General features: G+C 37.3%; 1 protein-coding gene across 4 annotated transcripts in view; it reads left to right on the top strand.

Moving 5' to 3' along the window:
- MEI4 (meiotic double-stranded break formation protein 4) overlaps positions 1-17,322 on the top strand; it is a 232,338-nt gene that overhangs the window by 15,722 nt on the left and 199,294 nt on the right. For 3 of the 4 annotated variants that reach the window (XM_046674639.1, XM_046674642.1, XM_046674641.1), the window contains exons 2-3: positions 12,892-12,990; positions 15,276-15,521. In XM_046674639.1, the coding sequence (XP_046530595.1) occupies positions 12,975-12,990; positions 15,276-15,521 (262 nt within the window). In that variant the 5' untranslated portion in view covers positions 12,892-12,974. The remainder of the gene's footprint in view (positions 1-12,891; positions 12,991-15,275; positions 15,522-17,322) is intronic. The other variant, XM_046674640.1, reaches the window with a different exon arrangement.

Here is a 17,322-nt window from a genome sequence, read left to right as displayed (position 1 = left end):
GCTAAGCAATATATAGTACTTTTTATATTAATGATATAAAATCATATGCATTTTTAATTCTTACTTTTTTCTTTTAACTATGAAATTCATTCATTTTGATGTGTATGGCTTTAGTTCGTTCATTTTTTATTGCTTAATAGTATTTGATTGCGTAAATATACCACAATTTATTTAGCTTTCTTCTTTTAACAGGTATTTAGATTATTTGTAATTTTTATTACAATGAAGGTGTGAACAGTTTTGAACATGCCTCTTTGCATATATATGTGACAGCCTTTCAAATATTGGCATACTATTTTCGTACTGTTTCTGACTTGCTTGTTCATCTCTTTTGCCCATTTTTTCTAATGGATCATCTTTATTGATTTATAGACATTCTTAGATGCTGTAAATATTCATCCTTTATTGACTGTGTGTGTTGAAAATACCTTTGCCTAGGCTCTGGCTTACGTTTTTACTTTTCTGTGGTATCTTTTGATGAACAGACTTTTGAAATTTTAATGTGGTAAAATTTGTCATTTTCCCCCCTTTATCGTTTATATCATATGTGTAGTTTAAGAAGTCTTCCATATTGAGGGAATAAAATTTAATTTAAAAGTGCTTCTTAAAGCTAAACATGAAAATATCAAGCAAGGCCATTTTTTAAAAAGTTGAGAGTCAAAATTAGCTCACATGCAGTTAATGTATCTTTTGCCTAGTTTACTCAAAACAGAGCCCACTATTGTAACATAAGTACTGAATGTATAAATCTTCTCTTCAAACTCAATACCTTGATTTATAAAATGAAAATTTAGGGAGGGGAAACCATGGATAAAAACACCAGTATTCACAGAATTCTGGTTATCCGTGTATTTACTAATAAAAAATTTTCCTTTACAATAAAGTGTTCATTCACACACGTGCACATTCCTTGCTGTACAGAAGCTCATGGTACCTGTGAGTGGTTCTGAGGGGCTCTTGTGAACTGTAATGAGGGTAGAAGCAGAGGCTTTGGGTACAGTTTCAGTGGAAGGACCCTGAGGTGTTTCATTCTTATGACTGTGCAGGGGGCCTTTTCAAGCTTCTCTTCTTGTCCTTTTTGATGTTTGATCTAGGTTGAGCAGTGATTTAATGGCCTGAGTTAGACAGTCATGGTTGAGCCAGGCCAGATAGAGCTTATCAGCCATCCAGCTTAGTGGCTGAACTGCCTTTGACAGCTTGGGTTGTCAGTGTCCAGAATTCCTGAAATCTTCTTATCTTTCCTGAAACCAGTCACAAGTACAAGGACTTATATGGAGAGATCCCTTAAAAACATTGGTCTATCTCTTGCTGGCTCTTAATTTATCTATCATCATGGTATCAATTATTTGTTTTATCTTCATTTTATCATCACAGTCATAAATTGCAGCTACGCTTTACTATGAAATGGTTCTAGTTGTTGTAATGATTTACCATTAATAATAAAAGTTAAACTACCACTGGATTTCAGAAGAGGATGAAAAACCCCAATGAAGCCCTGAATAAGATTCTCAAGTGATATTTGGGTGCTTTGTAGTAAAGCGGTGATGTAGTTGGATGTCGGCTTTACACATTCCAGGCATTCACTTTCTTAGAGACCCATTGAATATGAGTTTAAGAGCTTTTGGGTAGGGAGCCTAGAGGTTAGGGTGACCCCAGGGTGTCATCCTTTGTACTCTGACTTTAATTAAATCTCTCATCAGATTTAATTATGCCAGGATTACCAGGGAACACGTAAGGAATGCAAATTAGCGGGCCAGTTCCAGACCTACTAAGTCAGAAACTCTGCTGGTGGAGCCTGGGAGTCCGCGTTCAACGAGCCCTCCAGGTGGTCCCAAGGCAGGTGCAAGTGTGAGAGCCACTGAAGTGGGATAAAGGAGGAGGAAGCACTAAGACTGTTGCCTTTTGGACTACCTTGTGTTCTCTGCATTCGTGAAGAGTCACATTTCCGGGGATTGCCCTTTCTTGGCCTTCCTTTCTCATGTTTTTCTCACAGCAACAGCCGTGTGTAGTCAAAGTGGGATGCAAGTGGATATTTTCTTTCGTTTAACCTTCCCTCATGTTCCTCCTTTAAGGGATTTGCCCTTGTTACTTACTATCAGAAGGAAAAACATTGGATCTGCTGGACTTCTGATAGTTTGTTTTCACGCATGCACAAGTTTTGAGGGAAACCATAAAAATTTTGAGGGAGCCCCTCTGCAGATGTCTTGCTCTGTACAGTGCTCTCCTCTCTGGTACCCCGTCTGGACCCATTCTTGTATCTCTGGCCTCTGAATTCCCATCTCAGTTCCCTGAGACCTTCAGGCTCTGTTGGATTCCCCGTCCTGTCGTGGCCTGAACTGCCTTCAGACACTGAGCTGGCGCAGTGTGGGGCTCACCTTGTTTCCCTTCTCTAGGAATGATAGTCCTGCACTGCTTTCTGCCCAATGTTTGAAAACTGTTGTTTTATATTTTTTGTTTTGCTTTCTAGTTGTTTATGGTGAAGTGTAAATCTGGTACTTTTAAACTCCATCTTTGCTAGGAACTTATTTTATTGAGGTAAAATTTACGTATAACGAAATGGAAAACATTAGGTGTACTATTGGCGGCTCTGACAAATTAACACACCTGTGTATCCCAGCCTCGTATCGAGATATAGAACATTACCATCACCCTAGAAATCCCTTTATTTTTCTTTCCTGTTAATCTCCTTCCCCATCTCCTAGACAAAACATTATTTTTTCTACCATTGATTAGTTTGTTCTAGAACTTTATTTAAATGGACACTTGAGTATGTACCCTTTTGTGTAAGTGTTTATTATTCACTCAGTGTAGTGTTGAGATTCATCCCTGGTGTTGAGTAGGGCCGTAGTTCATTCCTTTTTATTGCTGGGTGGTATTTCATTGTATGGATATACCAAAATTTGTTAGTATTTCATTGTATGGATATACCAGAATTTGTTTATTCATCCTGTTATTGATGCATACATGGGCTATATCCAGTTTTGGGCTATTATGAATAAAGTTGCTATGGACATTCTTGTACAAGTGTTTTTGTGACATATATTTTTCTATCTCTTGGGTAAATAAGTAAGAGTGGATTTCCCGGGCTATAGGGAGATGTGTGTTCAACTTTCTAAGAAACTGTGAAACCTTTTGCAAAAATGATTATGTCATTTTACATTCCTACTAGCTGTGTATGAGAGTCCCAGTTGCTTCACACACTTGTTAATTTTAGCTCTTTTTGTGGGTGTAAAGTGGTGTCACACTGTGATTTTAATTTGTATTTCTCTAATAAGTAATAATGTTGAATACTGTTTCATGTGGTTACTATTTTTGTAGCTTCTTTTATGACATATGTCTTTTGACCACTTTTTAGTTGGATTGTTAGTCTTTTTTCTAAATGATTTATAGAAATTCTTCATAGAATTGTATCCAAGTCCTTTGTCAGATATATGTATTGAATATTTCCTCCCAGTTTGTCATTTTGCTTTTCGTTTTCTTAGTGATGTCTTTTGATGAGTAGCAGACTTAATCTTGATGAAGTTTAATTTATCAGTGTTTCTCTAATGATTAGTGCTTTTTATGACTTCTCTAAATAATCTTTCCCATCTCCTAACTCATTCTGTTTTCTTCTAATTTCAGTTTTTACACTTAGGCCTATGATTCGACTAAATTTAATTTAATTTTTATATAAGATCTAAATAGATGACATTGTTCATTTTTTCCATGCATTTAACTAATTGCTCTAGCACTATCTGTTGAAAAGACTTTACTTTTCCAGTTACCATGGTGCCTTTGTTGAAATGAATTGACTGTAAAAGTGTGGATCTAGTTCTGAACTCTATTTTATTCCATTTATCTGTGTATCTGTTTTTATTCTAATACCACTTTTTCTTGATTGCTTTGTCTGTATATTAGCAGTTTGATTTTTCCAGGTTTGTTCTTTTTCAAGATTATTTTGGCTATTTCAGTGTAAAATTCAGAATTAATTTATCAAGTTCTACAATGAAGTTTATTGGAATTTTCATTGGGATTGTGTATATAGGTCAATATGAGGAGAATTAAGATCTTAATAATATTAGGTCTTCCATTCCATGAACACAGTATGTCTCTTAATTTATTTAGGTCTCTAATTTTATTGGACAATGCTTTATAGTTTTCGAACTAGGAAGTCTTTCACAACTACTGTTAAATTTGTAATTAGTTTTTTAAAAATCTAAGTTAAATTGATTTTGTATAGATATAGATTTTTACATATTGACCTTATGTCCTGAGACCTAGCTAAATTCACTCATAAATTCTAGTAATTGTTTATTTGTTATAAGATTCCTTAAGGTTTTCTATAGACATTCATGCTGTATATTAAGAAGGAGAATTTTACTTCTTTTTTTTCAATCTATGTATCTTTTTATTTCTTTCTATATTCCACTGTCTGTTATCTCCAGTAAAGTATTTAATAGGAATGCAAAGAGTGGATATCCTTGTCCTGTTTCCAGTCTTAGGGGTTAAGCATTCAGTGTTTCATTATTAAGTATAATGTTTTCTGTGGATTTTTATAGATCTTTATCACAGTGAGTACTATGTTCCCTTATATTCTTTTTTTGTTTTTGTTGGTATACGAAGGGTTTTTTTTTAAATCATGAATCAGTTTGAATTTTTCAGATGTTTCTCATGAAACTATTAAGACAATCATATGTTGCTGTTTAAATAGTTTATTCTGTTAATATGTTGAATTACAGCAATTGATTTTTGAGTGGTAAAACAATCTTGCATTCTTGGAAGAACTCTCCTGGGTGATTTTGATTATTGTTTTTATATATTGCTGGGTTTGCTTTGCTGGTATTGTGTAAAGGATTTTTGAATTTGCGTTTATTATATATTTTGGTTTGTATTTTTTTCCCTTGCAATATTTTTATAAATTTTGGTATCAGAGTTATCCCAATATACATATCAAATTGTAAAACTAGTTGTGATGTTCCTTCTTTCTCTGTTTTTCACAAAAAGTTTGTGAGGTTTGTTCTGTCCTCTCTCCTTTATTTTTGGAAAGACTTTGTATAAACTTGGTAAAATGTCTTCTTTCATCGTTTGCTAGCATCCAGTAGTGAACCCGTATGGGAGTGGGATCTTTGAATGAGTGTGGCGAGGTTTGTAATAGACATTCAATTTCTTTTATAGGTATAGGGCTACTCAGAATTGTTCGTCTTCTTTTGTTAGTGTTGGTCAGTATATTGTTTTAAGAAATACATTCCTTTCATCATAAGTTCACAGATTTATTAGCATAGATTGTTCGTAATTTTGTCTTATTACTGATTTAATTGCTAGAGGATATATAGTGAAATCCCTTCTGTTATTCCTGATCTTGGTATGATTCGTGTTAATTTCTCTTTTTTCCTGATAAGTCCTTCTAGACATTTATCAATTTTATTAATCTTTCTTTAAAAGTAACTTTTGCCTTTTTAATTTTCTTTGTTTCGTATTTAGTTGTATTCTGATTATATCTTTAAAATATCCTTCCTTCTACTTCCTTTGGCTTTAATTTGCTTCTTTGTTTAATTTTCTAAGGTGGAAATATATGTCATTGAATTTAAACCTGTCTTCTTTTATAAAATAAGTATTTGAAGCTGTAAATTTTTATTTATAAGCTGTTTTGGCTTCCTCCTTCAAATTTTGATATGTTGTGTTTTCATTATCATTCAGCTTGAAATATACTGGATGTTACATTTATAAGTTTTTGTCCCTTATTTTATTTAAAAATGTGTTATTTATTTTCCAAATATTTGAGGCATTTCTTAGACATTTCTAATTGTTTTTCTTGTGGTTAAGAGAACATGTTGTGTAAGATTTCAGTCTTGGAATTGAATGAGAATTGTTTTATGCCAGCACATGAGCTGCCTTGTTAAATGTCCTGTTTGAACCTGGAAAGAGTATGTATACACCTGCATTTACAAGGTGTAATGGGCACAGATGCTGATCAGTTCGAGATGCTTGGTGGTATTTTTCAAATCTTTTATATCATCAGTATTATTATTCAAAGTCTAGTTATTCTATCAGTTACTGAAAGAAGTGTGTTAAAATCTTCACACGTAACTGTGGATTTCTCTCTCTCTCCCTTCAGTTCTTTCAATATTTGCATCATGTATTTGGAAGCTCTGTTATTGCTGTTGTGTGCATATGCATTTAGGACTGTTAATCCTCATGATGAGCTGAACTTTTCTTATGATTATGAAATGTTCCTCTGCGTCTCTGGTAATATTTTCTTCTCAGGAAGTTTCTTTTGTCTGCTATTGATATAGCCATTCCAGATTTCTTATGTTTGTTGTTTGCATTTTCAATTACTTTTAACCCATCTTTGTCTGAAAATAATTATCTCAGTCTACATGTTTGCAATTTAGGCTTTCATACACAAATCAAATAACTTAGGTAGAGCATTTAGATAAAAATTTTCTTTTGAGATAAATTACCCAATGTATGTGTAAATTAATAATTTTCTTTTTTTTCTTTATTTCAGTAAAATTTGTATGGAGGTAAAACCCAATTCTTACAATTTTCTTATAGTAATTGAAAGGATAAATAGATTTAGGCATAGAAACTATGATGAATTAACAATCTGCATTTCTTTTATAACATGAGCTATTTTGGGAAATTCCTGTGGTTTTAAACCAATGACTTTAATTGATTACCCTGGAGTAAAACTGGACCAGAGATGCAGCCTAAGGCTAGTTACTGTTGTTTGAGTGTTCCATTTATAAGATGAAATAGATTGATATTATTGTCAATAAAAGCCCTCTTTCATGGTCACAAGATAGCATTAAAAAAGGTTCTAGAAATTATTAATGCAAATGACATTACTGAAGAAAAAAGACTCCTGTGCAGCTGCTGTGTTCTGCCTATGCTTTCCAGGGGCACCAAGGTTTAGGCCTGGCCATGATGTCATCATAAGGCCAGTTCTTGGCTATCAGGAGTTCGTTTGGGTTGGTAATCTCAGGTTGGTCAGATCTAAGTTTTCAGCAGGAAGGCAAGTTCTGATGGGTAGGAGTAATGGGGAGTTTGGAAGTTTGGTGTAGTTGCCTGGGGCAAGTAGATGACAGGTGTTAGGCCACAGGATTGCTGATGCTTTTGACCTGGAATGGTTCCTGTTACATGGATGGAGGTAGGTACTGGTTACAGTGGTGGGAGGAAAGCTACGGACCAATTCCTCCCTGAATGCCCTCATCTGGTGCCAAGGGACCTGTGCATTATGCTGTTTTTTGTTGCCCTAGAGGATATGGTGCTGATCTTTTGGAATGGTCTGCAGCTTCTTCTGATATTCCTTAGTTGGTTAGGGGTTGTGGTGGCACTCAGTGGGGCAGAGGGCAGGTAGCATGGATCCTGTGAATTGACAGGTTCTTGGTGGAGAAGAGCACTGTATGGATACAGGCTGCAACTTCTGTGATGTGAAAGTTGGTGAGTCTGTCACTGTTGGATTTCAGAGGATACACAGCCTAGACCTAGGCTGAGAGTCTGGGCAGGAGCAGACAGGAACAGACAATTGCAGAGGAAAGCATGAGGACTAGGCCTGAGTGATGGCTTTCCTGCAATGAGGGCTATATTGCCTCTGTGTGTTTGTTGTCTGCAGCAAGTTGAGAGGCTGAGTTTAAAGGGACAAAAAGGTGAAGGGCATCATGTGCTAGAGGATGTCTAGAATCAAAGTGCTTAAGTGTTTGTGAAACAATCCCTCTCTTTTAGTAGACTGTTTTAGGCTGGTAAAAGTAGAACTCTAATCTATTTTTTTAAGTGCAAATCTAAGTAGAAAGTAAAAGAAGTATTAGATATACTTGTAAAATGAAGCCATGTGAGAAGTTGTGAAGCATTGTCAGTTGCTCTCTGAAATTTGTGGTGGTCTCCTTGGTGAGATTTAAGTGAGGGAGACAGACAAGAATTAGGGCACTTGTTCAGAATTAAAAATGAGCCTTAATTAAAGAAAATGTTTCTGTGGGGCTACTTGTGCTTCTTTGAGTTCATATCTTAAGTGTACACAGAAGTGAAGTCTAAGAACGTGTTACGTAATATTAGTTAGAAGACAAATCTCGTTTCCTAATGTGTCATTTACAAAATGGGACTTCTTTGGATAGGGCCACTTACCTTTTCCAGGGGCCTCTGTGCCTCGCCATCTTCCTTCTTGAGCCTTCTATTTTCCTTGAAGCTCAGGCCCTGGCTCAGCTGGTCCCCAGAACCCAGCTGTTCCCCTCTCTCCTAGGCTTGGCTGAACCCTTCTCAGTTGCCTCATCTGGTTGTTTCTTTGCTTTCTGGCTTCATCCTATAGTCTTCCTCATTTTATGACATGTAACTTTTCCCCTTTCCAGGGCGTAGCCTCATAAAGATTCCAAATTTGTGGAGTTTATGGATTTGAATTATGTAGGTTATCAGGCTTTTTTATATACCCTGTGAGAACAATATGTTTGTTTTCGTGATAAGGATTATGTGCACATCAGTGTGTGAGTTACTGGTGTAACAAGGAAACACCTATAATTCTTCCAAATTATTTTTTAAAATGTGTGTCAATAGTAGATATCAGGGCCTCTTTCCTTCTATAGGTTTACATAGTGGAAGATGATTGCTGATTGTACCATATATATGACTCTGCATTTCTGAATCAGCATACTTTTTTGCTGACTTATAAAATATGTGTGGTGCATTTTTCCCATGTGAAATTCTGCATTATTCCTTGCCAGAATCCAGAGAAAATCTTTCCTATGACAGAAAATAAGCATCAAGGAATAAAAACGCCTGGGGTGGGTGTTTGCATAAAAAGAAAACAGTGTTAAGATTCTGTAGACAATTAAAATCTATGATTAGTTAACTCTTTCAACACAGGGAAAATCATAGATAGTTGGCCTTTTTTTTTTCTTCCAATGGTGAGGAAGATTGTCCCTGAGCTAACATCTGTCCCAATTTTCCTCTACTTTGTATGTGGGACTTTGGTACAGCATGGCTTGATGAGCCGTGTGTAGGTCTGTGCCTGGGATCTGAACCTGTGAACCCCTGCTGCTGAAGTGAAACCTGCAAACTCAACTGCTATGCCACCAGGCTTCCAGCCACCTGATAGTTGGCCTGTTTTGATGGAAATGAAACAGAAAGAAAAAAAAGGCAAGCATCCTTTTATCTTTACTAGCCTCTTGTCATGCACAGGCTCTTTGCTGGGAAGGCTTTTAAAGGCCCCCTTAATAATTCAAGTGGAGGGATTTGAAAACTTGAGTAGCTCCTGATTCTTTTATGTAGAATTTCATATGCTGTTAGTCTGCTGAGCACTTCACAGTACAGTATATGATGAAACTATAACAATAATTAGGGAATTTGTCAGCTGGAGCTAATCCAAAAATTGCATGTTAGACCTTGTCCAAACTTTAGTGAAACTAATTATCTGAAAAGTCTTGTAACGTTTCACTGGTCTGGCATTGCCAGGACTCTGCTGTGCTCCAGTCCGATATTTGATAAATGCACATTCCACCATCATGGTACATGGGGACTTCCTCTTGTACTCAGAAGGAATATGTCTTAATGTATTCATCTCAGTGATTTAGAGAATGTTCAGCCACTCTTGTTTAGTTTCTTGCTTTCCTGGGAAGACAAGTATTTAGTATTGTAGGGTTCACATGACGTAAAATCTGGCTTTCTCCCTTATAGTTTATCTGACTTAAACGTGTGTGTGAACTAGATGCTATCTTTCTTGTATTTTTTTTACTCAAGAATTATTTTGATGAAAATGTAAGGGTATACTGTAGAAAGGCATGAGTTTAGAGTTCCTTGGAGGTAGTCAAGAAAGGATGCTTCACAGAATGAAGAGAAAGAGGTGTGACCTTCAGGTTAACTAATTCAGTTCCCCTCCTAGTCCATTCTGTCTTCAGTGCCATTCTCCTGAGCATGTAATTGACAAAGACTTACTGATGAGGGCCAGGGTTAAGAGCTGGTCATGTAGCCATCATTGCCTACATGGATGTGTTCATTCATTCACTCACTCATTCGCTCACTCATTCTATTTAGTAGAGTGCTTACTATGAGCCGGTTAGCCCTCGTGACCCTGGGGATACAGTTGCTGGTAGCTTGCTGCTTGGCTGTGTTGGAAAGTTTTTCTGTCCCATCTCCAAAATCCACTGTGTCCTTTGAATTAGTAGGAGGAACACCAAACACATCTGAATGAAGGGGCATGCATCTACTTGTGGACATGGAATGGTCAGAAGTCCACAGGCGTTTAGTGGATTTGGGAAGGCTGATCAGGAAGGGAGATTAGAGAACCTGGGAGACAGAACTCTCATTCCGTTGACTGTGCTTTCCTCAATTCTGAAAACACGTTGGCAGTTTAAAATTTCTGACTATGTTTAATGTGCTATTATTTCGTTCTTATCCTCTTCTCCTTCCCAAGCTGTGGTTGAACTGATGGTGTTTATTACAGTTGAAGATGTCTCAGATGAGGTGCTGAGCTCTCCGGGCTGAAGCTGCTCATTGCAACCACAGAATGACTGGCATAGAGCTCTGAGGCTGCATTCACACCCATCTTCATTTTTCCTATAATTTCTACTTTGAAAAATATAGAATATGGAATATTTATGTAGGATTAGTATTAAGATGTTTTCTATCTTATATAATATGTTTTGTAATGTTCATTGTGGAAAACAGAATCTATAGAAAAGTATAAACAAAATGAAATCTGACAATTCATGGTCAGTGTATTGTTTGTAGTTGGTGAATAACTCTCGTCTGTCTTCCTCCTCCTTCCCTCTTTCCCTGTCTCTCTTCTTTCTCTCCTTCATTCCCTCCCTCTTTGTATCTCTAAATCTATCAATGTGTCAATCTCTATATATGGACTTTTTTTTCAAATTTCCGATTTTACTACATTTAAATACTGTTTTATGTTTTATTTGCAGTTAACATCATACGAAAATATTTTCCCATACTTTTAAATATTTTCAAAAACATTTTCAGTTCACTTGTATAATATGTCACAATTTAGTTTATCTATCTCTGTTGTTAGATGTTCAAGCTAGTGAAAGATTTTGTTTTAGGTTTTTTATTTTTTTGTAATTATAAATAGTTCTATAAGATGTTTGTTGTTGTTAGTGCCATGGAGTCGATTCTGACTCCAGCGCCCCTGTGTACAGCAGAGCGGAACTCTGCCCGGTCTTTTTGCACCATCCTCTCCCCTCTGGCGCTCTATCAGACAGTGTTCCGCTGCTCTTCAGAGGGTTTTCATGGCCATTGTTTTTGGGAGTGGGTGTCCAGGTCCTTCTTCCTAGTCTTTCTAGTTTGGAAGCTCCACTGAAACCTGTCTGCTATGGGTGAGCCTGCTGGATTTTGAAATACTGGTGGCATAGCTTTCAGCATCACAGCAACACGCAGCTTCCAGTCTGACAGCCGACAGATGGATGGTGTGGTTCCCTGACCAGAAAGGAACAAGGGCCCTGGTGGTGAAAGCCCTGAATCTTAACCACTAGACCACCAGTATAATATCATCTAGGGGCATGAAGTTTTATATGTAGCTCTGGTCATTTCTTTGAGATAAAATCTTAGAACTTGTATTTTAGGGCCAAAAGGGGATAAATATTTTGAAGGTCTTTGATACGTATTAGGAAAATATTCTCCTGAATGGTTATCTAATTCAAACTTCTGCCAGTCTTATATAGGAGGGGTCCAGGACTCTACTTCAGAGAATTTTCATCAGTGATCTTGGAGATGAACTAACTTTAGAATTCGTGATTATAATTCAAGACAGTTTTGACAGTCCAGAGAATTGATTAGTTGCTGGCAAATTAAAGTTCCGTAAGGGAAAATGAGGGTAGGAGAAATAGGGCAGATAAAAATTGCCAAAATTCTCTTTGCAGAGTAACTGTTTCTGCTCGCATTGCCTGAAGGAGAATCCAGGGGTCATAGAGAATGTGACTGGATTTTTCTGTAGCTCTGTGGGGGACTTTGCTATGGTAAGGTCTATTCCCAAATGCGAAGAAAAGGAAAACCCATTTGAACTAATGCTCTATTCTAAAAGGAAAGTTCAACTTTTATATTTTCTGCTATTAAGGATTCAGACACTAAATACCTTCTTGGGGAACATTAAATGTTGCTTTAATTATTTACTATAATTATTTGAGTATGAATTGAATTTAAATAGTGCTTTCAGAAAGTTACTACTGATCTTTCCTCAATTACACTGAGAGAATGTTTAGGCAGCTCATCTTTTTTCCTATGAAATTTTAGGGGGAATAGAATTATCTTTACCTTGCAAATGGCACTTTGAGGATAGGAAAGCTATCCTAAAACAAAAAATGCTTATAAACACACACACTCACTCACTCCAAAACTCGAGGAAGCAGTTTGAAAAGCCTGCTTCTGTTGGGTTGTAGGTTGTAGTTCTGTGTGCGTTTTGAGTGTAATTTATACGGTAGAAGCCTGTACCAGCATCTTTATTAGCAATCGTTTCTGTTCACTTGTGGTACAATTCTGGTTAATGTTCAGACAGGTGACCCTGGGATAGTTATGATCCAGCAGGACTTTATAATTCGATCTTTTTTCCTACTGACTGATATTCAGCATGGTTTTAAGACTATTAACAAATCACATATGATGAGTTAAAAATCAGAACATTTAATTAATCAGCTCAATTAATTAATTAAAAGATGACAGGGAGTTTGCTGTGTTTATTATCCAGAAGACTTGGTCCTCTTGTGCTAATAAAGTGCTTTTCTTTTTTTTTTAACCTGGATTCCCACCATTCACAATTGCATGTCAGATCCTTTTCTAACCAAATCACTGTCAGTAGGTTACTTGTTATTTTTATTGTTATTTTATTGTTATTTTATTTTATTGTTATCGGTACTATTAGATGTAATGGTGGGCTTACTTCTTTAGCAGAGCCGTGCATGTCTCTCTGCCCTCTGCACACAGGGAGCTTTCCTGAAGCCCTGAGAGGCAGAGTTGGCTGCTCCCGGCACTGACATGATGGACTGAGGGTGAACCAGCCAGGTGACATGGTTGCTGCGAAAGGTAAAATACGTGCAGCTGTAATTCTAACTAGTTTGTCCACCTGAATGATATCTAGTCCTTGCTGTATTCTACAGCTGTGAAAGCTTAAAAAAATGGTAGTTGTACTTTGCTTTTGGAAGTCTATTCTTTATAAAGTTTTTCTGATTATAATTTGATATATGTTTATTACAGACAATTAGGAAAATTTAGAGTATAAATAACAAAATAAAAATCACCAGTAATTCTACAGTAGGTAGAAATCCTATTTATATTTATTGTATTTCCTTTTTTTACATAATTGGGTTCCTACTGTACATAGAATTTCATGTCCTCACTTTTTTCCACTCAGCGTATCAGTAACACTTCCCATGCTAATAAAAACATCTCTGAAAATCGAACTTTTAATGGATAAGTAATATTCATTTGTATAGTCGTACCGTCATTTACTAGCTATTTGATTGTTGGTCCCAGTTTTCAATTATAAAAAAATCCTGTGATGAACATATGTACACACATTTTTGTGTTTATCTCTCATTATAATAAAACAGCATTATGCTACCTGTTAGAGTGTATATTTTCAGTGTTAGAGACTATCAGATAGGTGCACATTGTTGTGGGTGGGAATACATCTGAAAAGATTTTATATGGTGGTCTGTGAGCTGTTCTTTGAAGGGTACACAGCCAGGGCCTTGGCAGCTGTGAGAGTCAGGGTCTCACAATTGGGGAAAGTTCATGAGCAGAGTTGTGAATGGGAATGAGCTTGGGCTGTATGCATCTGTTTGTGTGAGTGTGAGCCAACAGTGGTGGAAGGACAGGCTTGGGAAATTGAAGGAAATAAAGTGTGAAATGTAGGGTACAGAATTTGAAATTCTTAGTAGGATAAGTGTGGCCACCAAAGGTCCTGAATTTTCTGCACCATTGTACTTTTAACTATTCATTACAAACTTTTATGTAATACATTTTATGTGCAAAGCTCCCCCTTGTGAAGGCCCACAAGGGGCTTATACTTCAGTAGGGGTGGTGATACTCAGCCAGTGAATGCAATGGTCTGTCATGTTGTCCTCCTAAATGCAGTCATACTGTGAGACTGTCATGTGGTGTTGGTTTGGAAAAGTATGCTCGTGGTCGCGGTTGGAATCTTTGGAGGTGCAGAATCAGAGCAGAGTCGCAATTTAAATGATCCAGATATTTTCAAGATGGTTCTCAATATAGATTGGAGGGGTCTGGTTCAAGACAGGCATGGTGGGTGAAGGTCCATTAAGGAACACAGGGTTGTGAAGCAGTGACTGTAAGACTTCGTAGAATGGGTTGGAGGAGAAGGGCTTAGATTTTTATAATCAGAGCAGCGGTTCTGCTTATAGAGTAGACTCTTTTCAAAATACGAAAGGCTCAATCCTATCCCCGATTTGCTGAATCAGAATTTTAGGGGGATGGGATTAGATATATGTATAAATATATGTGTGGACAGTTCCCAATTTTCGGTGGTTCAACTTATGAATTTTCGACTTTATGATGATGTGAAAGTGATATATATGCATTCAGTAGAAACAGTACTTTGAATTTTGAATTTTGCTCTTTTCCCAGGTTAGGGATATGCATACGATATTCTCTTGTGATGCTGGGCAGTGGCAGCGAGCCAGAGCTCCCAGTCAGCCCGGCAATCAAGAGGGTAAACAACAGACACACTTATAACCATGCTGGACCCAGACAACCATTGTTTTTCCCACTTTCAGTACAGTATTCAAGAAATTACACTTGATTATAAAATAGGCTTTGTTTTAGGTGATTTTGCCCAGCTGTGGGCTAATGTCAGTGTTCTGAGCACATTTAAGGTAGGCTAAGTGTATTAAATGCATTTTCGACTTATGATATTTTCAACTTATGATGGATTTATCTGGATGTAATGCCATCATAAGTTGCAGAAGATCTGTGTGTGTGTGCGTGTGTGTGTGTATAAATATATTTATTTATTTATTTAAAAAGCTCCCCTGGAGATTCTGATGTGTGCCTCTGGTTAGAAACCACTAAATGAATTATGTATTTTTTTCACTTCAAGAATTTGTCAAATTGTCTGAACCTACTGTTTTGAATCTTAATATTCTTAATATGCATGGGTATGCATTTTTCTTCTGCATATTTTTTTATACTGTTTTCAATTCCTGAAAACATTTTTCCTGTTGCTTTGTGTCACCTTGTATTATAAACTTACTAATTAGTGTTACTCTGCAAAATCAATTTTGAGCAAATGAAATGCACTGCAAAAGTTAAAAGGAGTTTCTATAACTTTTTTTCTTACTAAATAATAGAGACAAAAGCCAAGATGGATGATCAAGCATCGTATTTGAGGACTTCAAAGCTGGCCCTGGCCTTGGCAATTATTCACTCAAAGCCAGCAGACAAAAGCGGCAGAGAGCACGCGGAGCACCTGGCGAGGGTGGTGTCTGGGCAGGAGTCGAAGTGGAGGTTGAAAGTCGAAGCCTTGGAAGCTGAGGTTCTGCAATTACGTCAAAAACTTCTTCTGAGCAAGATTCATTCAGGACTGTTTGACAGTGGTGAGTCTGTGAAACTGCCTTTTGGTAATTATATCACTCTCTTTTATTTTGGCTTCACAGTTATTTAGAAATTGTTTCCTAAACTAGACTTCTTCTTCTGGCCAGATAAAGATCTTTTACTTCTAGTCATTCACTAAAAGTTTATTGTCACTTTCTAATGAATGGGACTACCTTAGATATTGAGATGAAGTTGGAGAATGAAAATAATCTAGATATGAAGGCAATAATGTTTTAAGCTTAGTGGATAACTTAATTTTAAAATCTTGTTGTTCAGCCTTATTATTTTACTATGTATTTTATGTTGCTATTATATTAAATAATTCCTCTGGCAATCAGATATCAAGTACCAGCTATGGACCAGGCATGTGGTGGGTGGCGAGGACCCCAAAACACATGAGAATAGGAGCTGTCCTTGCCATTAAGTACCTACCATTCTATCAGGGAAAAGAGACCCATAAATAATTACCCAGTTGTGATAAATGCTATAATGGAGATATGAACAAAGTGCAGAGGAGGAAGTCGTTCCTTCTGCCTGGGTTCTGGAAAGGCTTCTTAGGTTGGCCCTCAGGGGTCTGTGCTGTAGTAGTGAGATGTCACAGAGCATGCAGCAAGAGACGGGAGTGTAAGCAGAGAATACCTGTCCATTCAGGACACTACCAGCATTCCTTTTCAGAGTGACCAGAACACCATGAGGTAGAGGTGTGATGGGTGAGAAAACAAGAGAGATGAGTTGGGACCAGGTTCAGCAGGGCCTAGAATGTCAGCCTAAGGACTGTTTTGCTGTATCCCCTTATCATTCATTTGACCATACAATTTATAGTCTGTAGGACTCTTATGAGAGTGAAAGGAGGGGACTGTTAATAACTATCTGAGGACGACAGGCAAAAACCAGTGCTCACTTGAGCAGACAGGAACATGTGGTCGCTCTGTTCATCAGGAGTCGTACCAGTTTTTTACACAGAGGATTGACCCTCATATTGGGATTGGGAAACGTAATTCTGGTGATTTTTTTAAAAATGTAAATCAGCTCATGTTGCTCCTTTGCCAAAAATCTTTCCCTGGCTTCCACTTATGCTTCAGGTTAGACTCAGACCTGTGATCATGGCCTATCATGAGGTGGGGGATTTCTTCTCCATTCACCTCTCCCACCTGGTCTGACTCAGCTTCCCCATTGATAACGCGGCTCCGGCCACCTGGGGCTTCCTTCCAGCCCTTTAAGGCTCTTCTTGCTTCAGACCTTTGTATGTTCTTGCCTTCACTCTCTTTGTGTCTGGCCTCTTCGGTTACTAGAGGGAATTCTAAATGATACCTCCTTGTTGACCACTCTATGTACAGAGCACTCCCCCACCAGTTATTCTTTACCCAAACACTCCCTATGGATTATTTCTTTGTTAGGTTACTTGGTTGTTGCTTTATCTCCTGTACCAGTCTGAGCTCACTGAGGAGTGGGTCTTTGATTTGCTCAGCACTCTCCACTCAATGCCCACCCCAAAGCCTGACACACAGAACGTGCTCAATGAATATCTGTCAAATGGAAGTGTAGCATAGAAGATATTTTGGCAATAACAGTGATTGGAGGCAAGGAGACAAGCTTTAAAAGCATTTACCAAAGCCCATATGAAAAATGATGAGTTGAGCTAGATCCGAGCTAGTGAGACCTATAAGGAATTCAACATAAATGAATGGTTTCAGAGTAGATACTTCACAGATTTGTGAATGATTAAGGGAGATGGAGGCATTTATGATACTTGAGGTTTTCTAATCCTAGTTTATTGCATTGATTGTGATGCTTCGAATCCAG

The sequence above is a fragment of the Equus quagga genome, chromosome 11 (assembly GCF_021613505.1).
Source record: "Equus quagga isolate Etosha38 chromosome 11, UCLA_HA_Equagga_1.0, whole genome shotgun sequence".
NCBI lineage: Eukaryota > Metazoa > Chordata > Mammalia > Perissodactyla > Equidae > Equus > Equus quagga.
Note: the sequence above shows the minus strand (reverse complement) of the source record. Positions and strands in the feature narration are given on the sequence as shown.